The sequence below is a fragment of the Ipomoea nil genome, unplaced genomic scaffold, assembly GCF_001879475.1.
Source record: "Ipomoea nil cultivar Tokyo-kokei standard unplaced genomic scaffold, Asagao_1.1 scaffold2823, whole genome shotgun sequence".
NCBI lineage: Eukaryota > Viridiplantae > Streptophyta > Magnoliopsida > Solanales > Convolvulaceae > Ipomoea > Ipomoea nil.
In genome coordinates this window covers 782,833-801,060 of record NW_017619251.1, presented here as the reverse complement: position 1 = coordinate 801,060, position 18,228 = coordinate 782,833, and the positions used below count along the sequence as shown (strand labels likewise).

Genomic DNA, 18,228 nt, shown 5'->3' with positions numbered 1-18,228 from the left:
ATGTAGGACAAAGGTCCATCAGTCGGTTGCGATCGGCTCCTCCGTAATGTGAGACGGGGCAGGGTGCTGCGGGGCCGTGTCAGAGCTATATGCGCTGACCCTCATGTATGGGCATGCGATTGGTCCTGTGGCGCCAACAAAGTGTGCTATGTGATGAACATGGATGAGTCGTGTTTATGAGTATATCGGGGGGATGAGACTATGGGATTTATGCTGGGGATTGTTTACATCGGGTTATGATTATTAATTGTGCTCAGCTTTATCTGTCTTGCCTGTTAAGGATTGTATACGCCTGTTATAACTGTTGCTTGTGTCTAACCTTATCTATCGAGTCATTCCCGGTTTTAAAAGCTAGAGTCTCGTAGGATATATCTTCATGCTTCAAAATGGTTTTCATATATCTATATATATCTCTATATGTAATGTATTTCAACACGTTGGAGTGGGTTACCAGCATCTCTCGCTGAACAGATATATTTGGCTTTCAGGCACAGAAGAGTAAGTCACTGGAGCGCGCTAGAACTTGGAACATAGAACTAGTTAGTTTCCCCCTTCGGCCTGCGTGCCATGTTCACACATTTACATTATTGAGGCATTAGTTAGTTAGCCTGTGCACCTGAGTTCTCTAACTCAGGTGTGGTATAGCACCCCGTACTCTTGTATTCTGTTTTTGGGATTTAATAAGATTTCACCTTTGTTTCATAAGTTTTAAATATCCTGAAAATCTGGGGTGTTACAGGAAGTCAGTCGAGCAAAACAAACAGAAGAAAGATTAAGGACCGTTCAGAAGGAAGCGCCAGTTGAACAATCCAAAATTGTTCCAAGCCATGCTACACCTGAAGAGTCTAGCTTAGGTACATGGACAAACTCTCCCGATCATGCTGCTCAGGTGGAAGAAAACACAAGTTGCCCACCAGAAGACAAACAACCCTCGGTTCTTAAACAAGCACTTGCCTTAGTATGACAGCCAAGATACATCTTACATCTGCTAAGGCAAAGAAGGCCGAAACAATCCTTACACAAGAACCTACTGCAGCAGAGCAGGTCGAAATGACTCTAACACAAGAACCTATTGAAGTAGACAAGGACGAAAGGTTGCCACCTCCTTCTAATGATCACTTAAGTTTCCCACAAGAACCTGGCTAGCCAGAAGAGACTAGAGAAATGGTAAACAAGCAGAGTGAAAATCTCCACCTTCACAAGATCATGTGCTTCAACAGACTATCTCAAATGAATTTCAACTAGTGATGGAATGGCAACAATGGCGAACTTCATCTCTCGACTTATTTCTAGAGAGATTTGATACCACGAGGAGTGAAGAGAAGTTTGCTCTTGAGTGGCTTCGCACTCAAAATGTTTATGATGCTACATGAATCGAAACCATCAATCGGGTTTACTCGTACAAATTGCCGAAACGAAGTATTGCTAAAGGTAAAGCCCCGATCAATTTCGACATCCAGAAGCCACCACTTGATCTGGTGTTTGAAGTTGAAATGAAGGAGCTTAGAGCAGCAATGTGACTATCTAAATGAAGACTGAGCTCGAAAAGATGCATCAAAATGATCTCGAATGTAGCTCAAGCAAGACGAAGAAAGATGGGCTAAGTGTTGAACCTATTGCTGAGGAAGAAAAAGATGATGATGAAGATCACATGAAAGACGACAAAGATAGTAAAAATGAAGAAGACAAAGATGAACAAGAGGATGATGATGGAGATGACGATGATGATGACAAAGATGATCCGGCTAATGGCGGCATAGTTGTTGCCCACGCCACCACCATGGAATCTGAAGAAGACTCTGAGCCACATGCTGATCAGCACGAAACTTCACATAGCGAGCATGGCAATCCTTCAAATGAAAAGAACAACTTGAGTTTGAAATCCGCTAGTGATAGCAACACGAATGCGTCACTAAGTCCAAAACATGATGACTCTGAACGAAAGGAGAAAGGTGTTCAAGTCGTAGGACCAATTGAGCTAACACAATCTGAAGTAGATACCATATTATCACTCCTAAGAAAGATGGACGAAGAGCATAGGGTGCGCTGCAAATGGCTCAAAGAAACCCGAAAGCATAACAATCAGATGCTCAATGACCTATCCGCAAACGTGGCTCATGTTATGGAAAAGTTGTCCACTGTACAAACAAGTCAAGAAAGTCCTAGACTAAGTCAGCAAAAACAGTTGCTGGAAAATATTATCAAAGAGCAACATTCTATCAAAGCTTCACACTTTGTTCTCAAAGAGAGAGTTGATCTTTTGTGCATGAAGATTGACACGGTCCATGATAAAATGTTCACGATGGCTGATTATCAACTCTAGATCATAAATTATGTCAGGGCGCTAACTCTTGAAGTCATCAAGCTCTTGAAGTCTACAACAACTACATGTCCTACAACTTGCCACACAAATATGCAGAATTGGCTCGATCCAATCCCGTCCGAACCTTCAGAAAGTTAATCAATGATGACTTAGATATCTAGAAAATGCTCAGGGATCATGATGGGTGTCGAAACCAACAAATAATAAATTACTTACTCTATAATTTGCAATAGTGATGAGTAAGGTCGTACCCACAAAGATTGGTCAGACTTATTTTTAATCAAATATTCAATGAAGAATGAGATGGGAATTGTAAATTAAATAGCAACAATAAAAAGGAAAACAATACAAAATATTAAATATTAAATAATCAATATCAACTAGTATCCAACTCAAGGAATAATATCAATTCAATTCTAACAAGAAAGATCATCGATTTCCAAGAAATAATTACTTAACGCTTTACCAAATTGGTTATGGTTATTAACAAGCTCTAATAACCTATCTTTCCTTACTTTGTCGATAATCAAAACAAGCTCTTTGATCACTTCCCTAGCTAATAAACAATCCTAAACAAGCTCTTAGGATCTAATTTACTAACAGCATTAAAAGAATTAGAAAGATTACCAATTCTAGCCAACAAACTCAAAAGCATGGTTCATTTAAACTAGACTATATATCTTCATAACATAAGATTGAAAATCTAATTTATAATCAACTATGTTATTTGCTACTAGCTTTAGAACACTTAAACAATTACGGATTCAAAGTTCTAATTAGCAATATAATTCCTTGACAATTGAACAATGGGCCCTTTGCAACAATTAATCAAGCAATAATCTAAACTCATATAACAGGAGATATATAAATAATAAAGTGCAAAGAATAAAATTAAGCTAAATAAATCTCACTGGTCTTGTAGAATCAAACTTCAATAATCCTTGAATTGGAAAATTCGTACTCAGCAGTACATTGCAGGGAGTGTTTACAAAGTAAATAAAATTGTTCTGAGAAAACTGACTCAAAAACTGATTCTCCTTTACTGAAAAATTCAGCCCTATTTATACTAGTTCAGGCTCCCTAATCAACTCAAAAATAACCCTAATTTCCCTAACATCCACAAATTAAATTCATATCTTAACCCACATAAAATCTAGAAAATAAATAATATTTATTTTCCTAACCAGAGAAATTTAACAAAGTAAGCTCCAATTACTCCTTGCCTCAATCTAATTTCATCAGGTGTAGGAATTCATGGCTGAAGTTCGTCCACGGAATCCTTCATCGCAGCAATTCGCGAACGGAGTTCTCACACTTGGCGCAGTAGTTTGAGGACGGAATTCATTGCAACAGTTGAGGAAGCCACAGCTTGCGAATCGCCAACAAAGTCGTCAACGAGCCTCACCGATGGAGTCGCTGTCTTGATTTCAATCTTCTGCTGCATCCCTACGAACATCTCACGTACAGAGCTGCAAAGGAAAAAACATAAAAAAGGGATTGTTTAATTTGATCTTGGGCTAAACAATTAAATAAATAAATAAACTTTGGTTGGGTCAAGCTAAATTAGAAAAGTATAGAGCCCATTTTAATCCAACTAGCCCAACTCTTATTAACTTGTTCATTAAGCCTAATTATTCAACTAATTATTATATAAGTGCAAAAGATAAAATAAAGTTCAAAATAAATAAAATACTAAATAAATAAAAGTAATTTATTATAAAAACTAATCTAAATTAAAGATATAAATTGTACTTATCAAAATTCCCCACACTAATCATTTGCTTGTCCTCAAGCAAAAACATTATTTAAGAAAAATATAAATATATAAACTCATAACACTTCATGAACATTGGTCTCAAACACATTATAAATAACTAGCTAGCAATTTATTTGAAAATAGAGTGAACTAAATAACCAAGCCCTCACGGGAATATCACTCATAACGCACAAGTGTTTGAAGGGTGTAAATAAATTTCACTCAAATCAATTCCTATAGAAAAGCTCTACCATAGGCTTGCATATCTTCTCATTCTCCACTACAAGATAACATGCATGATCAAATCATAAGGACTTCTTCATGGTTGTAATGGGGCTAGGGTAAAGGGTAGGAATTATTTTGGAAAGTAGTTCAAAAAACCTTAAAAACTTAGAGGAGCAAAGATTGAATGAACATAACCAAAATAAAGCTCAATTAAACCAAATCTCTCTTGTTATTTTGATAAAAACCACATCCCCATAAAATCATAGATAAGTCACACTCTATTCAACATGAAAAATAATAATAATAACAAAATAATAATAATTCTTTTCTTTCCTTTTTCTCTTCTGGGTACTGTCACTTTTTCTCCCTTTTTTTTCTTTCTTCTTTCTTTTCGTATTTTTTCTTTTTTTTCATCATTTTTTTTCTTTTGATTCTTTTTTCATTGAAGAATCATTATATATACCTTCTTCATCACCCATGCACTCTTCAATTTCTTTATTCTACTATTTTTTTCCTCTTTTTTTTCTTCTTTTCAAAAATACCAACCAAAAAGCTCATAAAATGACAAAGTCATCATTTTCACTAATAGACATTTCGCCAAACATCTTTCCCCACACTCACTCTTTATGCATTTACCCAATCAAAGCTCCCCTAGTCCTTTAGGCAAGGTTAAGGAAATCAATTCCAGGTATGAGGCTTATAATGTGGTTCCATAGCAAAAAAAAACACGGTTAAAAAGGCTCAAAGTGGCTAACAAAGGATAAATCAATCATGGTATGAATGGGTTATTTGGCTAGTGATCAGGCTAAAAATCAAAGATGGCCTTAATCATATTAAAATCATACATGCATCAAATTAGCTTTAAAGAGAATCAAGGCAAGTTCTAGAGATACAAATCTATGGAAGATATCACACAAGAACAAAATAATTGGACTGAAGTGTCAGTCAAAGGCTCAAAATCTCACAGGTTCATGCTAGCTTAGTTTAGCCACCACCATATCAAACAAAATACTAAACTAAATAGTTATAATATGCAAGACCAATTATTCAATTATGTTATGAATTCTAGTAAAAATACTATATTTTTTGAAAAATTTATTAGTAAAAATATTATATTATATTTTTTGAAGGGAAGAATTAAATAATGAATAATAGTTAAATCCCCTCCCCACACTTATTCTTAACATTGTCCCCAATGTTAAATAGAATGTAAAGATAAGAGGAAAATTAATAAAAATGCAAAACAAATAAGGGAAAGAATTGAATAAACTCCCCTTGTCATAAGTAGCATGTCATTTGTTGGTGATCATCTCTTTTCAACCTTCATAAACTGGGCACTGCAGACTAACTTCTTCAACATTATATGCCTAAAAACCTTCATAAAATGGTTTTAAACGATGTCCATTAACTTTAAAAACTTTCCCGGTCTCTAAACTGTGTATCTCAACTGCACCATGAGGAAAAACATTAGTGATAACAAAAGGTCCTACCCATCTAGAACGCAATTTACCAGGAAAAAGTTTCAATATAGAATGATAAAGTAAAACTTTCTGACCAGTAACAAAACTTTTCCTAGAAATCTTTTGATCATGAAATGCTTTTGTTTTTTCCTTGTAAATTCTAGAGCTTTCGTATGCATCATTACGAATTTCTTCAAGCTCTTGCAGCTGCAACTTTCTCAACTCACCAGATTCATTCATCCTCATGTTACATTGCTTAACAGCCCAATAAGCCTTGTGTTCCCACTCAACAGGAAGATGACACGGTTTACCAAATACCAAACGATAAGGAGACATACCTATTGGAGTTTTGTAGGCTGTTCGATAAGCCCATAAAGCATCATCAAGTCGTGTACTCCAATCTGTCCATTGCTTTGTGGATGGTAACCTGTAGAAACACGGTGAGTAACATCATATTTTTTCATCAATGCTTGCACCACTCTGTTGCAAAAATGAGTTCCACGATCGCTTATTATTGCTCTTGGCATCCCAAACCTGGTAAAAATATTAGATTTAACGAACTCAACAACAACTTTAGCACAATCAGTCCGGGTAGCCTTAGCCTCAACCCACTTTGACACATAATCCACAGCAAGAATAATGTAAACATTATTGTAAGAAGAAGGAAAAGGACCCATAAAATCAATACCCCAAACGTCAAATATTTCACAAACAAGTATAGGAGTAAGTGGCATTTGATCCCTATAACCCAAATTTCCAGTTTTTTGACATTGCGCACATGTTTTGCAAAACATATAACAATCACGGAATAAGGATGGCCAAAATAACCCACATTCCAACACTTTACGAGCAGTTCTTTTTGGACCAAAATGTCCTCCACATGCATATGAATGACAAAAATTCAAAATGGAAGGAATTTCTTCTTGAGATACACACCTTCGGATTATTTGATCAGAACAATGCTTCCACAAATAAGGGTCATCCCAAACATAGTATTTAGCATCACTCTTTATTTTATCTTTTTGAGATTTAGATAAATCAATTGGTAATGTTCTAGTAACTAAGTAATTCACAATATCAGCATACCAGGGAATCGTCTTTTGAACAGAAAAAAGATGTTCATCAGGAAAATCATCTTGCAATGGCGAAGGTTTTTCACTTGTAATTATCCTACTAAGATGATCAGCAACTAAATTTTCTGCACCCTTTTTATCTCGTATCTCCAGGTTAAACTCTTGTAGTAAGAGCATCCACCGAATGAGTCTGGGCTTAGCTTCTTTCTTTGAAAGCAAGTACTTAAGAGCTGCATGGTCAGAATAAACAATCACTTTAGTACCAAGCAAGTATGAACGGAATTTTTCTAAAGCAAATACAATAGCTAAAAGTTCTTTTTCTGTTGTGGTATAATTGCTTTGTGCACTATCAAGTGTTCTCGAAGCATAATAAATAACATGTGAAGCTCTTCCAACTTTTTGCCCAAGTACAGCACCAACTGCATGATTGCTGGCATCACACATAAGTTCGAATGGAAGATCCCAATTCGGTGGCTGAATTATTGGTGCAGATGTTAACATATCTTTTAGCGTATCAAATGAATCTTTGCAGACTTCATCGAACTCAAATGCCACATCTTTTTGCAACAATCGACACAATGGATTTCTAATCTTTGAAAAATCCTTCATAAATCTCCTGTAGAAACCTGCATGACCAAGAAAAGAACGAACCTCCCGCACACTAGCAGGGTAAGGCAAAGATTTAATAACTTCTACCTTAGCTCTATCCACTCCAATCCCTTTAGAAGATACCACATGACCCAAAATAATACCCTGATCAACCATGAAGTGACATTTTTCAAAATTTAAAATAAGGTTCTTTTCAATGCATCGTTCAAGCACTTTTGTGAGGTTAGCTAAACAAGCATCAAAAGAATCACCATAGACTGTAAATTCATCCATGAATACCTCTATAAAAATCTCTACAAAATCTGAAAAGATACTAACCATACACCTTTGAAATGTAGCAGGAGCATTGCAAAGACCAAAGGGCATCCACCGGAATGCAAAGGTGCCAAACGGGCAAGTGAAGGTCGTTTTTTCTTGGTCTCCAGGTGCAACTGGAATCTGATGAAAACCTGAAAAACCATCCAGGCAACAATAATGGGAACGACCTGCTAAACGTTCAAGCATTTGATCAATAAAAGGAAGTGGGAAATGATCTTTTCTAGTTGATGCATTTAATTTTCTGTAATCTACACACATTCGCCACCCATTTTGAATACGAGTGGGCACCAACTCACCATTATCATTTTCTATCACTGTTATACCTGTTTTCTTTGGGACAACATGCACAGGACTTACCCACTTGCTATCTGAGATTGGATAGATTATACCTGCATCAAGAAGTTTCAATATTTCTTTTTTAACCACTTCCATCATGGGTGGGTTCAATCGGCGTTGGGCCTGTTTAGAAGGCTTACACTCATCTTCTAACAATATCCGGTGCATACAAGTAGAAGGGCTCAATCCCTTAATGTCAGCTATAGTCCAACCTATAGCTTGCTTGTATTCCCTAAGCACTCGGACCAATTTTTCTTCTTCCAATGTAGATAGTTTTTTGGAGATTAGCACGGGAAGAGTCTCTTCATCCCCTAAGAATGCATACTTTAAATGATCTGGCAATGGTTTCAGTTCTATCTTTGGAGCTTGAACAACAGAAGGAAGGAGTTTTGTGTCAGATATAGGCAACTCAATATAATAAGCATTATACTTCATTGGCTTAAGTGACTCCAACTCATGAACAATATCTTGCAAATCAATATCCAAAGAAAACTTATTCATGATTTTTTTCAACCCATCAGGGGTAAGATTCAAGTTTAGTGCAACCTCTAAGGCATTATTATAAGTCAAATAAGAAATTTTCTGCACAAAAGGGTCAACAACATCTACTAGAGAAATAGACGATACATCATCAGGATATTTCATAGCATTATAAATGTTAAACTTAATGAGTTCACCATCAAATTCCATTGTGAGTGTACCATCATGCACATCAATTTTAGTTCTAGATGTTTTCAAAAATGGCCTTCCTAATAAGATTAATGAAGAATTAGTAGAATTATCTTCTTCCATATCTAACACATAAAAATCAGCAGGAAAAATCAACCCATCAACTTGCACTAAAACATCTTCTAAAACCCCCACAGGATAAACATTAGATCTATCAGCAAGTTGAACAATTACACCAGTTTCTTTTAAGGAACCAATATTCAAAGATGAATAAATAGATAAAGGCATCACATTAATTGAAGCTCCTAGATCTAACATTGCTCTTTCAACATTAACATTTCCAATTTTGCAAGGGATAGTAAACATACCAGGATCTTTACATTTAGGAGGTAACTTCTTTTGTAGAACAGCTGAAACATTTTCCCCCATGCTTACCATTTCATTGCCTTTCAATTTTCTTTTATTTGTGCACAACTCTTTAAGAAATTTAGCATATCGAGGAATTTGTTTAATAGCATCAAGTAAAGGAATATTTACCTCAACCTTTCGAAATGTGTCAAGTATTTCTTTTTGTTCTTCATCTTTTTTTGATTTTGCCAATCTACTAGGAAAAGGGGGAGGAATTACCACAGCCTCCGGATGTTCTTTGACAAGCTTTTGATCATTTTGGGGTGAATGAACTTCTTTTTCCTTTTCTTCATCTCGGTTGTGTCTGCTTTTCACTTGAGTAGGTTCTTGCAGCTCTTTCCCACTTCTCAAGGTAACTGCACTTGCATTTTGCTTTGGATTTACAACAGTTTGAGAGGGTAATTTACCTTGAGATTCCAATCTACTCACGGTAGACGCTAGTTGGCTCACCTGACTTTCCAAATGTTGAATACTTGTTCTTGTTTCTTGCTGAAATTGTTGTGTGTTAGTAGCAAGTGTTTTAACAATATCTTCCAGTGACATACCTGAATTAGAGGATGATTGTTGTGAAGATGAAGGTTGTTGAATTGGTTGTCTAGGGTGAAACTGTGGAAATTGTGGACGCGGCTTGTAGCTGAAATTTAGATGATCCCTCCATCCTGGGTTATATGTATTTGAGTAGGGATCATAATTTCTTTGTGGTTGGCCTGAAAATCCTCCAAGTGCATTGACATCCTCACAAGATTTGTATTGAAGTGTTGGACACATGTCAGTTTGGTGTCCAGTAGCAGCACATATCCCACAAGTTTTTACTTGTTGCACATTTCCTACAACTAACTGTTGAACAAGAGTAGTTAAATGAGATAATTTATTGTCAATAGAAGAAACATTTACCTCATTCACTCTTCTCGGAGATGCGTCTTGTCTACATCCAAATTGTTGTGAATTAGCAGCCATGATGGATATCAAATCTCTAGCTTCACGAGGAGTTTTGTTCACTATAGCACCTCCACTAGCTGCATCCATCATATTTCTTTCCATAGGCAGCAATCCTTCATAGAAGTATTGAATAAGAAGTTGTTCAGAAACTCCATGTTGGGGGCAACTTGCACATAGTTGCTTGAAGCGTTCCCAGTACTCGTGGAGGGTCTCTATGTCTCTTTGCTTAATGCCACATATTCCTCTTCTAATGCTAGCTGCTCGTGATGCTGGAAAAAACTTTTCAAGAAATAGTCTTACCATATCCGCCCATGTGGTTATTGTGCTAGGAGGAAGGTAAAATAACCAATCCTTTGCTCTATCGGCTAGTGAGAATGGGAAGGCACGCAGTTTGATTTGATCTTCCGTTACTCCTTGTGGTTTGAAGCTCGAACACACCACGTGGAACTCCTTTAAGTGCTTATGTGGATCTTCATTTTCAAGTCCACGAAAAGTCGGAAGTAATTGAATCAAACCTGACCTTAATTCAAAACCAACCTCTAATGCAGGATGTTGAATACAAAGCGGTTGTTGATTAACATTTGGTGCAGAAAGCTCCCGCAAGGTCCTTTGTTCTTCGGCCATCACTTGCTCTACTTCGGGATCGCAGCAAAAAGCAGTTGATTCGGTTGTTGTTTTTGATTGAAGGGATGTTGATGAAAGGGCTTGATTTTTGCGCAGCTTAGTTTCCTTCCTCAACCTTTTAGCAGTCTTCTCGATTTCAGGATCGTATTGCAGTTGACCTGTACGAGAAGAACGTGACATAAAAATAAATCTATTTAACACCAATCCCCGGCAACGGCGCCAAAAATTTGATGGGTGTCGAAACCAACAAATAATAAATTACTTACTCTATAATTTGCAATAGTGATGAGTAAGGTCGTACCCACAAAGATTGGTCAGACTTATTTTTAATCAAAGATTCAATGAAGAATGAGATGGGAATTGTAAATTAAATAGCAACAATAAAAAGGAAAACAATACAAAATATTAAATATTAAATAATCAATATCAACTAGTATCCAACTCAAGGAATAATATCAATTCAATTCTAACAAGAAAGATCATCGATTTCCAAGAAATAATTACTTAACGCTTTACCAAATTGGTTATGGTTATTAACAAGCTCTAATAACCTATCTTTCCTTACTTTGTCGATAATCAAAACAAGCTCTTTGATCACTTCCCTAGCTAATAAACAATCCTAAACAAGCTCTTAGGATCTAATTTACTAACAGCATTAAAAGAATTAGAAAGATTACCAATTCTAGCCAACAAACTCAAAAGCATGGTTCATTTAAACTAGACTATATATCTTCATAACATAAGATTGAAAATCTAATTTATAATCAACTATGTTATTTGCTACTAGCTTTAGAACACTTAAACAATTACGGATTCAAAGTTCTAATTAGCAATATAATTCCTTGACAATTGAACAATGGGCCCTTTGCAACAATTAATCAAGCAATAATCTAAACTCATATAACAGGAGATATATAAATAATAAAGTGCAAAAAATAAAATTAAGCTAAATAAATCTCACTGGTCTTGTAGAATCAAACTTCAATAATCCTTGAATTGGAAAATTCGAACTCAGCAGTACATTGCAGGGAGTGTTTACAAAGTAAATAAAATTGTTCTGAGAAAACTGACTCAAAAACTGATTCTCCTCTACTGAAAAATTCAGCCCTATTTATACTAGTTCAGGCTCCCTAATCAACTCAAAAATAACCCTAATTTCCCTAACATCCACAAATTAAATTCATATCTTAACCCACATAAAATCTAGAAAATAAATAATATTTATTTTCCTAACCAGAGAAATTTAACAAAGTAAGCTCCAATTACTCCTTGCCTCAATCTAATTTCATCAGGTGTAGGAATTCATGGCTGAAGTTCGTCCACGGAATCCTTCATCGCAGCAATTCGCGAACGGAGTTCTCACACTTGGCGCAGTAGTTTGAGGACGGAATTCATTGCAGCAGTTGAGGAAGCCACAGCTTGCGAATCGCCAACAAAGTCGTCAACGAGCCTCACCGATGGAGTCGCTGTCTTGATTTCAATCTTCTGCTGCGTCCCTACGAACATCTCACGTACAGAGCTGCAAAGGAAAAAACATAAAAAAGGGATTGTTTAATTTGATCTTGGGCTAAACAATTAAATAAATAAATAAACTTTGGTTGGGTCAAGCTAAATTAGAAAAGTATAGAGCCCATTTTAATCCAACTAGCCCAACTCTTATTAACTTGTTCATTAAGCCTAATTATTCAACTAATTATTATATAAGTGCAAAAGATAAAATAAAGTTCAAAATAAATAAAATACTAAATAAATAAAAGTAATTTATTATAAAAACTAATCTAAATTAAAGATATAAATTGTACTTATCAGATCAGAAGGCTCGAGATGACAAAGAAAGAGAGGAAGCAGCCTTGCAGAAGCAAAAACTTTTAAACATGTAATTGTTTTGTTAAGTCTTTTTGGAACTGAATGTTGATCTTGAATGAAATTTCATTTTGCAGGTTATGTTAAAATTGTATCTTTTTATAAAAAAAACTTATCTTGTAAGCTCTACTTTCTGGCTATTTTTGTAATGAAAATCCTTTAAAGAATATCTTTCAGCATGATAGCAAGAGTACAGGTTTTCGCATCATAAAAAAGGGAGAAATTGTTAGGAACAAGTGTACTTAGATTTTGATGATACCAATATTGCTAGGATCGTAGATCCCTCTTTTTACATTCTTTATCTTGGAACTTTCGTGTTAGATGAAAGCAATAGCAACTCATCACCATGTGATTCATAACATGCAATACATCTACACGAATATGAGTTGTGTTTAGTACATTAGGTATACGAGAAGAAATGAAGAAGAAGAAGAAGAAGAAGAAGAACGAGAGAACAACATAGACCGAATGATCGAAGGGTCTAGCTATCGTGTAAATATCAAATGATAAGGAAAGGCATTTGATCATCAGAGATAACGAAGGATAAATACAAATGATCAAGCAGTTGGAGAAACACGTCATTTTCTGTGACACCCTGAAATCCAAATTCAATTAAGGGATTAATTGAGTAATTAATCCTATTTCAATTTGTAATTTAATTCCTTAAATTCCTAAAATTTAATAGTTGGGGACTAGTAATTGACTAGTCAAACCCAAAGTCAAAGTTGTACATTGAGCTTTGTAATGAGTTCCCTTGTTCCTTACACTTCCTTATGTTAGTAAGGGTATTCTTGACCTCTCACTTGTTGTTGGTATTGTAACCTAACATAGTAGACCACCTTCATTCTCTCCTTACATTTTTCTAAAAATCTAGCTCCACCCTCTCTCTAAAAGGTGAGTAGCTTTTCTTCCAAGCCAAGTTGGAACCTTGCCAAAACTTCAAGAGTTGCTTCCAAGATTCAACCTTTCTTATATTTGGGCATCTAGGAGGGTAAGATCTAAGTTCATCTTGTGTTTTTGGTTTTATCTAAGGTGTATTTTCTTAAAGATAGTATCTTTATGATCTTTTGGTATGTTCCTGAAGTGGGTTTGGAAGGTGAGCCTTGTGAGGAGCTTGTTGAGGTGTAAAGTGAAGTCTTTAGTCTACAAGAGGTAACCCATGCTCTACAAAATCTATTTTACTTACATATTTGATGATTCTTGGATTCTACATGTGATTTTGCTATGAAATGTGAGTGTTTATGCATTGTCTTGTGAAAATGCATATCTAGAGCTTGTGTTTAGGGTTCATTTGTGCCATTGCTTGGCATTTCCTTTGATTCAAGTCATTTTGTTATATTTTGTGAGATTTGGCATGTTTTGGACTTGAATTTGAGTTTGGAGATGAAAATCCGCGAAGTGTTGTATTGTGGTACAGGGATGTACCCGCGGGCGGAACGGCGGGTAGGGGTCCAACCCGCCGCCCACCCGCGGGGTACATTTGTCGGGCAGCCTGTACCCGCGGGTACACTATGTTGGTTGTTGGGGGATTTTTTCCCCGTGATTCTTTTGACTCGGTATTTGGTCTTTGGACTTCCCGTGGTTCTTTTGTGGAACTATTTGAGTGTCTTCTTGATGTTTCGTATGTCTAGAACAATATGGTAGGATTCCATGTAGGTTTTGGTGTCGTGAATCGTGCTAAGTGTTCAACATTGTGTTTCGTTGAACCGTGATGAGTCTTGTGTGTTCTTCGGAACTACGTTTGGTTTACCTATTTGATAAGCATGCTACTTCGGTGTTTAAATGCTAGCATGTGTGTTGTTTGTACCTTCCGTTGGTTGATGATAACTTGTGTTATTCATCGTTTTTGTTGTTGGGCTGTGACCCATTCCTTGATTGAGTATGGTTTCATACCTTCGTTGTGATCCGTTGATTGATTCCTGTTGTGGTGTGATGTGTGCGTGGCTTTACCTGGATTGCACAATTAGTGGTATGGGACACTAGTCACCAAGGTATTGCAGCGGTCCTCATGGTGGCCGTGACGTGGTTATGGAGTTGTGACCTTTGTGTAAGGTTCACGTATTTCTTGGGAGGCATGTGTTGCCGTGTGTTTGTATGGTACCCTACCCTCGTGTACTATGAAATTGGTGGTTTTGTTGGAGGGACTATTGGAGGGGGAAAGACGGTTCCTGGAGGAATAAGGTTGGACTTGGTGTACAGGATTCCTGGAGGTAAAGGTTGGAACTAGACATAAGGTTGGGGGTAGCCATAAGGTTAGAACCGGGCATAAGGAAGGCATATCAACTCGTGATGAGTGATGTCACGAGGGCTTGTGTAGCCGTGGTTGTGTGTTCTCTTCTTGTGACGTGTGTAGTCACAAAGGCATGTGTTGCCTAGGCATGTGTTGTCGTTGGTCTTATCTTTATCCTTTTGAGTTGTTGTTATCCTTTGTGGTCTTGGGATGTGTTCCCGTATCCTTGTTGAGAGTGGTGAGTCTTGTGTTGACTAATGCTCTCGGTTTTGAACTTATATATATGTATGTATTCCGTTTCGAAAATGGCTTTATGAACTTATATTATATCTATGTATGTTATTTCACATGTATTGGTGGGTTACCAGCATTATTCGCTAACCGGCGTCGTCCCATGTTTTATTGTGTTCTTTCAGGTGATGTCTAGACGTGTGCACGGTCTAGTACTTGCTAGAGTAGCTTCTGTCTCTTGTTTTGTGGCCTGTGTGCCGGTTTAGTTGTTGCCCATTTGAGACTATGGATTAGATGTAAACATTGCAGATGTTGTCGTAGCGTTCATCCTTTTGGTGAACGTGGCATAACACCCCATGATTTGGATTATGTTTATCTAGTTATCTTTCAGTCTTCCGTTGTGTCTGTTGTTTAGTTCTGTTATCTGCATGTTTAAGGCTTTTAAATAGCTTGATTTTAGGGGGTGTTACATTTTCATCCAACACTCAACTCTGAAGAAGAAGTTGATGGAGGGGGAGTAAACCCAGGGAGTTGAAAAACATTCCAAGTAGCTGTCCGACCTAGTGATCAAGGAAGCTAGCTTGAGTAGTTTGTACTAGGAGTGATAGTGCAAACCCTTTCACAATTTGTGAAAGAAGAGTGGAGTAGGCTTCGTTAATATCCAAACCACTATAAAAATCCCTCTCTCCATCTCTCTTTACTTTTGTACAACTATCTATCTGGCATTGCATGCATACTGACCAAACCCTAAGTTTCTCATAATCAAACTGTGCAAAGTATATTTTAAGACGAACTTATCTTTTCCGCTGCGTTTATCTTCCGAAAGGAATTGATTTCCAAGTTTCGAGGAGAGGCTATTCAACCCCCCCCCCCCCCTATAGATTCTCTTTCGACCCTACCGGGACCAATAGAATTTACAGTACAGAAATTATGAATCTACAGTACAGATATTATGAATCTGTAGTATAGAAATTATGAAGCTACTGTATAGAAATTATGAATCTACTATATTTAAATTATGAATCTACTATATTTAAATTATGAATCTAAAGTATAAATTTTATGAATCTACAGTATATAAATTATGGATATACAGTATAGAAATTATGAATCTACAGTATAAAAATTATGGATATGGAACCGTGCCCACCTTGCAAGGTGGGCACGTGCTCACAGCATAACGTTCCAAATAAGAGGTCCATTCTTGCCCAACTAAGTCATTAAATAAATATTCTGAACATTTTACAAATGTCATCTTATTATTCAGAATGCTTTCTTGTTGTTCAAGTATCGTTGAGAGCTTCTTATTGACTTTCTTGATGTAAGACAATTAACTATAAATAATTTAGACTGATTTATTTTACTTTGATCCTTTGTTAGTTAGTATTAAAAATTGAATTTAACTCAAAACGTAACGTAATTTTAAATAATTTTTTTTTGACTTTATTACAGTGTAGTATCCCATTTAAAAAAATCACAGTTATACGACTATAAACAGGGACGGAGCCAAAGGGGGGGCAGGGGGGTCAGCTGCCCCCCCCCCCCACCCCACCCCACCCCACCCTATATATAGTCTTTGTATGTATATATGTATATATAATACAGGTTTTATTAGTATAAAAAAACTATAAAATGTTAACAAAAGTAAGTTAGATTAGGTGGTAGAGCACATATTTGGCAATAGTGATGTCAAAAGTTCAAATCTTTACACCAACATTAAGTAATTTATTTATTTATTTTTAAATTATCTCTTTTGTTTTAATGTTTCGCCTTTACCGGAAAAATTTTCTAAATTCGTCTGTACTGTTTCGCCCACCCCTTCTGTCCCTGACTACAAAGTAACTTTAAATAATAACTACAACTTGTTCAACAGTTAAAGAATACGTTGCCCGCATGAGTACAATTTAAGTCAATGATTAGTAGCCAGTATTTAGGAGAAGTGATCATGGTTCGAACTTTGATAGCAGTGTGGGGATTATGCTCAAAGTGGGCATATCCCTTGTGCGCACCGTCGTTTGGTCATATCTGTTGAGTCATTGAATCACCGTGATTTATATTCTTCCAAATACTCTGTCGACCCTGGATATGGGGTGATTGGAATTGGGATTTAACTTTTGGAGAAGAAATTAAAAGAATACTTTGATGTTCCTTAACTTCCTTTCATCCGTCGTAATTAATTGGCCTACTGATCAACTGTTAGTTCGAGATCCATCCATTTGAGGTCCCTTTTTTTTTAAACAATTTGAGGTCCCTTTAATTATGGACAAAATATCATTTTTGGTCATATCGTATTCAATCACCTGCTGCCGTTTCACCTACGTACTGAGAAATTGATGAATGTCAACAACAAAATATTAATGGCTTTCTTTTGTCACTAGTGCAGTGGACCATACATCAATTAAAGATGTAATTAATTTTCTGTTTTTATTGTAAAATTTTTTCTTTTTAATTGAAATGGAGAATAAGCTTAAAATATTTTCATGATATAATTTTTTTAGAATGAAAAAATAATTTCAAATCCAAATCTACTATCAAATAAAAAGTATAACTAACCTCACGGATTTAGTAGGGTAGTATTTGAGAGTAGAGACCAAAGGTTCGAACATCGACAACGATAGTGTGAAATTATACCTACAGTAGGCAGATCCCTTGTGCACACCGACGTTTAGTCTTGAGCGATTGAATTACCGTGATTTACATGCTCTGTCGGGCCTTGAGGTTGGAAACTTGACCTTTTGGGGGAAGAAATAAAAAGTATAACTTACTACTAAATTACACTCAAATTAAAATTCCATTTTTATTAAATATTTAGGAGTCTTATTACATTAAAGAACAAGGTTAAACTTAGCTCTCATCTCCATAGTCGTGGGCAATCCTTAACCTTTCAATACGAGATTTACCATCCAATTTACATTTGAAAAATAGACGGTAAAAATCAGCTACATTATATTAATCCTCTTAAAATTTGGTGGGGTCTGAGGAGTGATAAGACTGGTAGCTGGACCTAATTCAGCATTCATCTTTGGGCTGTGAAATGTTGCAATGGATACCCTCTCTTTGTCTGGACTTACTACTGATAAATTCCATTGGTAAACATCTGCAAATTAAAATTCATTATTTGAGAACATGATAACATCAAACAAACAACTTCTAATCTCGCCATG

At 36.2% G+C, this 18,228-nt stretch overlaps 1 protein-coding gene across 1 annotated transcript; it reads left to right on the top strand.

The window, feature by feature from the left end:
* The first annotated feature begins 1,528 nt into the window (after nt 1-1,528).
* LOC109158593 (myelin transcription factor 1-like protein) lies at nt 1,529-2,323 on the top strand. Its single transcript, XM_019306478.1, has one exon. The coding sequence runs from the start codon at nt 1,529-1,531 to the stop codon at nt 2,321-2,323; it is 795 nt and encodes a 264-aa protein (XP_019162023.1).
* Nucleotides 2,324-18,228: the final 15,905 nt, after the last annotated feature.

What these genes read in the sequence shown, in the direction of transcription:
- LOC109158593 (XM_019306478.1), top strand. Translation starts at nt 1,529, where the DNA reads ATGAAGACTGAGCTCGAAAAGATGCATCAAAATGATCTCGAATGTAGC.